We start from the raw sequence: 9,970 nt of genomic DNA, 5'->3' as shown, positions 1-9,970 counted from the left end.
AATCCTGGCCACCACCCAATGTGGAGTTCACAACTCAAGTCAAAATTTTTCAGAAATGTTTGTTCGTGACCCGATTTGTTCGAGAGCCAAGGCGTTCGTGAGCCGAGGTACCACTGTATCAGACTGTTATATTTACAGAACTCAAATATCTCCCTGTAGATTATAGTTAATTACAGCTGACTTGTATTGGAAATACAGTTTGACTGTCAGTTCTATTGATACATTGCTGTCACAATGACTTCTTGCACTTCTCTCTTCACCTTACCTTTGATGTACTTTCAAGTTGCTAGAAGGAACTGAACCAGAACTTAAAAATAATGCAACAGAGAATTCTATCAGATGATATGTCAGGTGCTTTTGACTGGATTGTTGATGTTAAGTGACAGCTATCACTGGATAAGTGGAGGTGCAAAAATCAAAATTACTAGCAGCATTTTATTCAGTACCATGACCTAGCCAGAACCGCATTACTTAACAAGTTCAACTTTCCAAATATTCAGAATCACTTCTGAGTCCATTCAGCAAAACTGGTTAGCAATAATGTGGAAAACAGGGTTAAAATGGTATCTGGGCAGACATGTATGAATGTAAGTGTTCAAGGTTCAGAATGAGTCTTTTGAATAGGGCAAAATTGCTCTTATCCTTCTCCTAGGCCATGGCTAATACCAGTTCCTGTTCACATTAAGAGCAGCAGACGTAAGACTTAAGAATAATTAAGAACAGAACTGCCTAGGAAACCCTGTGTAGGACTATTGTGTGTGGTATATAAATTAAATTCAATAAATGAAAAATAAGCACAAGGATATTTGGTACGGGTTCAGCTTCAGGCAGCTTCTAGCCAGAACCGGAACCATTTGAAATAAATTGGTTGCCAGTGAAATGAGTTTCAAGGTTTGCTCCACCTCACTGCAGAAATCCTCCCTGCACTGACATCTTGGAAATCAGATGCTCTGGGCTGCCAAGAGTGACTCAGAGAGAAAATCTTTAGTAATCTTTAACATCTGCAACAGTGACACCCTAAGACAGAGATGTTGAGTTGCAGCTCCCTCTAACAGACCATCCTTGCTGCAAATAGTAGAATCCATAGTTCCTCCCTCCCTCTCTCTCCCTCTCTCTCTCTCTCATTTAATGGTGGCATTGTTTTCACACAAAAGCAGAATAGGAAAGGCAGTCTAAAGATCCCTGTTGTGAAAAGGCAGAGAGATTTCATCTTGCAGTTTGATGAACCGCTGTGCGCTTCTTCCACAAAACCAACCATAAAAAGATTTTTGTAGTTCGTAGTGAGATTTATTCTGTGGCTTGGATATCCTTATGGGTATTAGGCCAGTCAGGCTAATCTAAAATATGCTTTCAGGCTTCTTTGGTGAAAGCCTGTTTCAATAAGCACTCAGGGCAGACATGGTTGAAAAACACATTAGTTCAGTGGTAGGGAGAGTGGGTTAAGATTGGGTGATGGCAAATACCTAGACCTTGACAGGTAGACTTGCCAATCTTTCATGCTTAAGTGGTTGGCTGATCCAAGGGCTAATAATTACTGAATTAAACCTTTTCCCTTCAAATATTAAGGCAATTCAGCTTTTATAAAGACAGAGGCCTCAATCTGGCTATAGTCAGCTGTGATTTAGGGATCACTGAACAAGCTACTTGTATGCAACATTGTTCTCAGTGGGCTCTAGTTACAACTAATTTTAGCAGGACTGGAACCAGAGTATTTTTGCTTGAAAAAAAAAAAGGTCACATTCATTTTAGACCAAGATCAATGACTATTTGTAACATTTGAAGTTTATTTTTTTAAAAAAGGAGAGAGAATTGATAGGCATTATACCAACTTACAATTTATTATTTTTTTAAAAAATGACATGAAACACAAGTAAAAATAAATACATCATATAAACAACAAAATTGTTCAATGTCTCTGTTCTGGGAGATCAGGTGAGCACATCCCATTAGACAGAGAGATGAGGGAAGCACATAACCCATGCGTGCAACCAGCCGACCCACTGACCCTGCTACAGAAATGCCTTTTTTCAGTCACATAGACAGGCCACAAACTAAAGGCAGAACAAAAACCAAGAAATTCATTGGATTCACTCAGCTCCCCTGTACAAATGGATTTAATGGAGGGACAAGAGAACACAAGCTGGGAAGCTAATAATATAGGACCCAACAAGCAATGCAGCTGTGGGCAGCTGTTAGTGGTCTTGTGTCAATAAAGAGCTCAAGAAGGAAAGATTCCCCCCTCCTCCACCAGCTCCTTACCCCACTTTTCCCATTCTTTGCTGATCCTCCCTGAACTTACAGCATCTTCCCTGCTTTTCAGAGAATCTGCTTTCTAGATCAGACATTCCTACAAGGACTAAATGCCCTTTCACTTGTAAATCAACTATCTTGGCTCAATATGGTTTTGGTGTTAAAAGAAAGCAAACAAGAGAATTTTGTGAATCTAGTAATGTATACTTCTCTCTGTTTAATGGGGCCATACATTATAAATGTATCTCATTTAGTGATTACATCTACAGTGCCTAAACCAAGATTGCAGTGCAAACACAGGTAGGATGTTACTGACTTTTGCACTCATATTATTCAATTCCCATAGCAAAATATGAGGCAGCTTTCTCTGAAACTAGAGATATGGTGCCTGTATATTGCAGGAACACCTGACAGCTTTGCCTGGGGCTACAGTCAGGTACTGTCTCCCCAGACTGCAGCCCATTTAACTTTGTCCTATAGAGCTCTATAGAACCCACTGAGTACCAAGCCTGCCTTCATTTGGCATAATCCACCCCAGTTTCCATCTCTTGGTCATAACTGCATGTGGCAAAGAGACAGAACCCAGAAATTAACATACATGCACGCACATAATTCTTACCATGGCTGGGGAGAGACTGCCTGGTTCTGTGTCCACCAAATGAATGAAAGCTACTTCATCAAAGGCAATGTATGTCCACACAAATCTTGGTCAGTTCTAAATTATATGCTGCCCAAAGCTGAGCAGAACTGAAGAGTGTTCTATCAAGGTCCAGGAAATGTCACAGTTTAAGGTCACCTCTTTCCTCTAAGCAGTTATTAAGGGAGGTCAAGTTTCATTCTGTACCACTTGAACTCGTTCTGTTGCTGTAGAGATGCTGGAGAAGTACTACAGTATGTAGGAATCACCTTGCAGTGAATAGTATGGCCTGCCAAAGGTAGCCCAGAGATTACACAAATATTCACAGCTCCTGGGGTATTATGCAAGAACGTCCCTAAGCAGTCCAAGGCTTCAGCCAAATGCACCTGGATACCTCAGCTGCATGTTAGCATCTTTTAAGTCTGGATACCATAAATGACTTTCTTTAACTCTTTTGTAGTCTGAAATTTAGCAGTGCAAGTCACACAGGCTCAGAGAGAGCCCATCGGAATTAGCTTCAGGAATTTAACTCTGAGCCAGCACGAGAAAGAAATGGTATCAGAGATAAGGGGAACAGGAATGCCAGTGGCTATGGTTAGATTCAGGTATCTACCCACAATGCAAACAATATGTGCTGCTTCTAAATGGCCACTCCATCCCTTGGGATTTTAGCTGCATCAAGAAAGGGGCCTTTCTGACTTGCTCCTCTTTAAACTACTTTGTTCTTCTGACCCAGCCCCACTCAAGCATTCTCTGCCCTCCACAGACAAGGCACAGCGGCCACCTCTTTGCTGCTAGAAACCACAGCTTCTGAGGGGATGTTTAACACCTGGCGAGCAGGAGGGAAGGTGGGTGTTCTGTGCCCTCGAGGAACAACAAGGTTGCAGAGCAGAAGGATGTCATCTTCATTCCCAAGGCTAATGGGAGTCTCTTTCGGCAAGTGCTGGGAAATGACCATTTCAATCTCTGGGGGACAAGTTGGTTTAAATCCCTATGGGTGGGAAAGAGACCCAGCTCAGGCACTTGCTGAAGTACAGGCATCTATCCCAACAAATATACTTCTCTCCAAAGTCACCAAAAGTGGTTGGTCTAACAGAAGGTATTAGAGAAAGAGAGACAGGGAGGTGGAGCGGAGTCTGTCAGTGGAGTAAATTCATTATCAAACTTTCCGCTAACATAAGACAGTTAGTTAAAAGACAGACAGACAGAGGGAGAGAGACAGAGCAAGAGAAAGAGATGTGCACAGACAGACTCAACATTTTCATAGTTCTTTTAACCAAGTACAAAAGCCAGTTTTTCAAAATAAGGTATTTTTAAACCTAAATAATCCATGTGATGCAACACTGCCATCCAGTGGCCAGAGTAGTAAATAACTGGTGCACACCATTTCCTACTGCTAACAGCTAAAATGCCTTATCTGGCATTCCTATTTTAAAGGTGGTTACAGAGCCTAGTTTACTTAATCCCAGATGTATCTACTTCCCTAATTGAACATCCCACCCATTAGAGTGAGGACGTGCTAATCACCTGCTTAGGCTGGTGACTCCTCTGGAATCTTTGTACATTCTTCAAAAGGAGCAAGAGAATCAGGAAAAAGCACTGTTTGAAGTAAGAGATACAGCATCCAAAAGACATTAGCCTGTCTTGTGAAGTCCGCTACTCCATTAAAGCCAAGACAAAAGCTAGTAGGATGTCTCAGTTTTTTATCAGCTATGCTGCCAGAAACAACACACACTGAAGACTGAGGAATCTGCCTAAAACTACAATATTCTTCTCCAAAAATTGCTTAGGCTTCAGAAGCTTTGAATCCTTGCTGCTCAAGCAAGAACATACCTTCTTGCCTAGATCCAGTCCCCAAGTCCACTTAAAGGGTTGCAAAAGACAGCTGAGTGATTTTACAGTACAATCAGTGTCATCATCTTTTGTATGAGGTTGACACATACAAATCACAAAAGGGCATGATTCACAGACGTACCATGGCCAAGTCTTTGGAGAAACGCGAATGGACACCATCAGTTAATTTGCTTTGTTATTTTTGTGGGGGATTGAGTTTGTTTTTTTTTTTATTCCCATGGTGCATCCAAAGACAAGTTGTCCAGAAGTTTGCTCAGAACCCCTCGGTTTTCAACTCCTAGGATATGTTAAAGAAGAAAGCACTATTTTAATGTTTTTATTTTAAAATAATTAAAGTAATTTGCATAGCTAACTGTAAATCTAAGGCTTCTATGAATGGTGAAGTCAGGGTTGACAGAGTGTCCAATAAACAAAGAAAGTCAGAAAGCCCAACATTACATGCTTTTAATGATTCAGACTGGTGTACGTGTGCGCGTGCATACACACAACACACACACTCACAGAGGTCTCTTTCGGAACCATCTCTGACATGCAATATACACTTAGCTACCATCTCGTCAACTGAGGGGTTTGGTAGGCCTTCAACAGTATGGACAAAGAGTCAATCCCAACCTTACCTTTAGCAAATCAGGTGGGATACAAACTTTGCACGGAAAGATGTGTGTGAGAGCCAAGAAGGGAGAGAGAAAGAGTGAGTGTGAGTGAGAGACAGAGAGCGAGAGAGTGACAGAGAGAGAACACGTGAGTGAGTCAATGTGAGAGAAGTCATGTGGGGTGCGGCAGTTTTCACCACTGTAGTGGAACCACTTAATCCTTTTCAACAACCACGTCACAAAGTTGTCAGAACCACTATTTCAGAAAGGCTTGCACAGCCTGAGTCTCCGGTGACCACTGCCACTCATTCTTTGTCCTGGGTATCTTGTGAGGGTTCAGTGTCCCTCCTCTTTCCCTGGGATACTAATACTTTAGAGGCCAGGAATATGGAGACCTGTTTACCTGGTGCTTTCTTTTAAGACCCACTTTGGGTCCCACCCCACCATCCCCATAAGTTTCCCTCCTCACAGCAGACAGCAAGAGAGGCATTGGCTTCTCTATCGATCTCATGCAACTTCCTCCCTCCATTAACCCTCCTGTGATTCTCCTCACACATGACTAGGAAAACACAGGATGGAGTCAGCTTGGCCCAGAGCTGGGCAATAGTGTCCTTGCTAAAAGGACAGTCCTCCCTTCTCACTCCTGGATATGCACCACCAGCAAGCTGGTTGCATTAGTAACCAGCCTCTCCAAAAAGTAGGGATAGTCAGTTTAGCATCAGCCGTTGGGATGCTGAGTACCCAGTCTACTACAGGAGAAACAGCTCCATCCAATACTGGATGGGAGCCGCTGCAATAACACTACTTGTTCCCCCAACAAGACAGTGATTCCTGGATGCCTCATCAGCTGAAGAAATGTGGAAACAGACTTTGAGAGGGATGCTCTGTCTTGGTCCTGCACTCTGCTTTGGTCGAGCAGTCCACTCGTCTCCCTGCTTCTTCCCTGTACAGCCCACCCTGTGAACTATCACCACCTTCTGCAAAGGCCATTCTTTTCAGCAAGCAAGGAGCAGAAAAGAGTGAAGAATCCCCAAATAAATACTTGGCTTTCATGAAATAAATTAACAAAGCGGTTCTGGGGAGGGCAGGAGAGGAAGCAAAAAGGCCGGTCCAGTCACAGTGTCAATAAACACGCAGGCAGCGGCAGGACTTCATGGGTGTGCACCTCTTGCAAGAGGTTCACCTCACTGAGGCCAGCAGGAGCGTGACAGCGAAGATTCATCCTGCCAAACCCACAGGCTTACCCCTCAGCAGTGCTGGGGATGTGGGAGGGGGAAAGCAGAAGGAGAGTAATCACTACCAAAAGCTAGAGAAGGGACCGGGAAAGCCCTCACAAGTCCTTCCCCAAGCACTACCTCGCTAAGAGACTTGCTACAACGTCCAACTGAAGCCTGCTGAAGAAGCCAGCATGGAACTGAACCTACACCAGTCCTCGTCTTCAAATGGACCTCCCAGGGAAGGCCTAAGAGCCACATATCAGCACCATTTCTCCCCACCACCTGTGTTCCTGTCACCACTCAGGCAAGGGCTTGGTGAAGGCTCTCACACTAATCTGTCTGAGTTTCCAGAAGGATAAACGACAAAACGGGTTTCCACATTGACCCTGCCCCACCCCACCCTCCCACCTACACATTACACATTGCCTGCTCTTTCCAACCCCGCTCCCCTCCCTCCATTAACAACGCTATTTATCATCAGGTCTCCTAGGGCACAAACTCACCCCCTACTTATCATGGGGTAACGTACTTCACAGATAAGGCAGTTTGTGTGAGAGAGTTATTCCGCAGACCAAAAAAGTTCAACCCAGTGTCTCCAACCTAACAAAGGGCACTGAAACGTAATGGCAGGTCTCCTTTTAGACAATACAGACAGCAAGGGAGGGAAAGTCAAGGAGGCACTCCTATGATTGGCAGTTCTACCTCGCTCCCCCAACCCTCTTCTTTCCCCATGCGTGGGGAGAGGTGTCCATACAATACAGTTCCCCATACAAAGCAGATCTTTGAAAGCTAAAGATGCCACCTCCGTCCCAACCTCCTCCTCCACCTCTGCTGTGTGTCCTGGATGGAAAATCCTGACCCCAGAAAGGTCCAGTGAGGATCTGTTGCCTCCTGGCTGCGTTGAGATCTAAAGAAGAGACTAGCCCATTACTTCCCTGTGATCTCTATTACATCATCATCTTTGTCCTCATCCTCGTTGGAGCTGCAGCCCACCTCAGAGACCTCATGGGTGTCAAACGGTGGCACCTGGGACCGAAGGAGGCCCCCTGCTGGATACCCCGAATGAGGGGACATGAAACCAGGGTAGGCAGAGGCCATGCTCCTGGGAAGGCTGCTGGGCAAGACAGAGGCTGGAAAAGGAGCAAACATCCTGGGCTCAGGCAGGAGTGACTGCGTGAAGGGCAGCGAGTAGTTGGATAGCATCCCCGTCATGGAGGGGTTTAACATGAAAGAGGGGACGCTGGCGGTGGCTGAGGTAGCAGCGGAGGAACTAGCGGTGCCGGCTGTCAGCAGAGGGTCAGTAGTCACGGGGAACACCAGATGGGGGTCTGGTAGCAAGCTGGGCAGCTGGTAATAGGAGGAGCCTGTGCCCATGTACAAGGAGTTGCCTGCTTGGGGAGCAAATGGATGGGTTAGGTTGTGGTTTAAGGGGACAGAAGGCATGGTGAACCCACCAGAGACAGGGTACCCACTTCCATATGGCTGCACCGCGGCTGGCAGCGAGCGCTTCTTCTGCTGCCGATGGGCTTGCTCCTCTGGGCCAGCTGGCGACGTCGACTTGCGCTTGTTCCCTCGTAAGTCTAGCACTGAGTGGCTGTCAGCAAGCTGGCTGGTGGCTGGCAGGGCCGAGGAGGAGGAGGAAGAGGAGGAGGAGGAGGAGGAGGAAGCCAAACCATGGGTCCCTGCTCGTTGCTCAGTTCCACGAGCTGCTGAGGGGGCCGCACTGTCTTTCCGGGTGGGGTGTCCAGGTGCAGTGTTGGTGCTAGGAGAGTTGTGTCTGGACTCACGGGCAGCCGCCGCCTCTGCATACTGTTGGAGTTCACTGATGATTTCAGGGCTGTCAGGGGAGATGGGCCGGGTGAGTTCCTCTGTGTTGGGCAGTTTGGGCGATGAGGCATTGTGTCTACCATTGCTTGTGGATTCGAGAGATGGGCCCTGGGATCCTGCGAACAACAAGGACATCATCAGCAACATATTGCATACACGCTTCTTTTGAACAGTGTCTCTGGGAGCATGGGCAGCACAGACTGTTGGCTCTAGCTGATAGCAAGCGTTTCATTTTGAGTGTTTCTTGGAGTCCCTGTGGTGCCTCTTGTTCTTGGGAAGTGCTACTGGAAAGAGATAGTTCCTTGTTTGTTTGTTTGTTTGATTGATTGATTTTTAGCCCACCCCATTAGCCATAAGGCTCTCTGACATACTGGTATTTAGATTTATTAATATAAGTTTTTAAAGCAGGTCTCTGGAATTTATTATTACATTTTGGCATATTTTTCCAGTGTTGTTTTTTTTTGGGATGCCTCTTAAATATTTCCAAATTTATTTATAGTTTTGGACAACTGCTATTACTTGGTATTTAACTAGCATTAGGCTATGAAAATGTATTGTATTTCCTGGTGATTTATTCTTATTACCCTATTTATTATGCATGCTGTTTATTATTATGACTACAGTACATTTGTAGCCTGCCGGTCTTCCTCTTGCAAGGAGCTCCAGGTGGCTTACAAGGGTCTCCTTTTCTCCATTTGTTCCCTGCAACAACCATCACGTGAAGCAAGTTAGGCTGAGAGTCCACGATGAGCCTCAAGTCACCCAAGGAGTTCCATGGCTGAGAACTGGGATCTCCCAAGTCTCAGCCCGGCACCCTACCCACTATAAAGCCACTGAGCAAGATTCTCTCACAAAGAGATGGCAACCTGGCATACAGGACACGGGGTGCTAGGAAGTGGGAAAGTGACATTCAAATCACTAAGCGCAGCGCAGAGGAGAGATTTAGCTGTTTAAAACGTTTTAATAAATGATTTTATGCTTTTTTAATGTATTTTATTGGCTGGTTTTTATGGGTTGTTGCAAACCTCCCAGAGAACATCAGTTATGGGGTAGAATGGAAGTGAAATTAATTTAAAATGCACTGGATTGAGGGGGTGCCCTTCTTTATGATATGGACAGGATGAGTCTGACCCCATGTTCTGGACCCATCAACAGCTTTGGATACCATCTCCGTCATTATGTCCTTCTTAGCAGCTTGCAAGGGATGAGCCTTGCAGCACTGCATTCCAGTGGCCCCAGTCATTCCCAGGGAATGCATCTCCATGGCAGTGCTGGGGGACTGCTGTTCTATCGTGTAGCCCTTGATCTGCAGATTGCCATGAGGATCCAGCTTGTTTCCCATGCTTTTCCTGATCTGTGTGAAACTGCTACATGAGGTCTGGGACGAAGTGACATCAGTGTACTGGTACAATCAGCACCATCTCTTGTCCAACATCTGATACCAAAGTGGGAGTAGAGATGAAAAACCAGCTTCTGACTTCAGTTCAGGAGTAGATAGGGGAAGGAACTGTAACTTAATCAGTAAGGGGTGCTATTGGCTAGAAATTCTGGATTTCTGCAAGAAGTTATGAAGCCTGCCCTAAGGGCAGAGG

The 9,970-nt window shown here is 45.4% G+C and overlaps 1 protein-coding gene across 5 annotated transcripts in view; it reads right to left on the bottom strand.

The window, feature by feature from the left end:
• Nucleotides 1-1,762: 1,762 nt before the first annotated feature.
• RAD54L2 (RAD54 like 2) overlaps nucleotides 1,763-9,970 on the bottom strand; it is an 82,402-nt gene continuing 74,194 nt past the window's right edge. For 4 of the 5 annotated variants that reach the window (XM_044451158.1, XM_044451154.1, XM_044451157.1 and 1 more), the window contains exon 22: nucleotides 6,961-8,494. In XM_044451158.1, the coding sequence (XP_044307093.1) occupies nucleotides 7,479-8,494 (1,016 nt within the window). In that variant the 3' untranslated portion in view covers nucleotides 6,961-7,478. Of the gene's footprint in view, nucleotides 5,019-6,960; nucleotides 8,495-9,970 lie in introns of those variants that run through there. The other variant, XM_044451159.1, reaches the window with a different exon arrangement.

The sequence above is a fragment of the Varanus komodoensis genome, unplaced genomic scaffold, assembly GCF_004798865.1.
Source record: "Varanus komodoensis strain SLA01 unplaced genomic scaffold, ASM479886v1 scaffold6_2, whole genome shotgun sequence".
NCBI classification, from domain to species: domain Eukaryota; kingdom Metazoa; phylum Chordata; class Lepidosauria; order Squamata; family Varanidae; genus Varanus; species Varanus komodoensis.
This window is presented reverse-complemented; position numbering and strand designations above follow the sequence as displayed.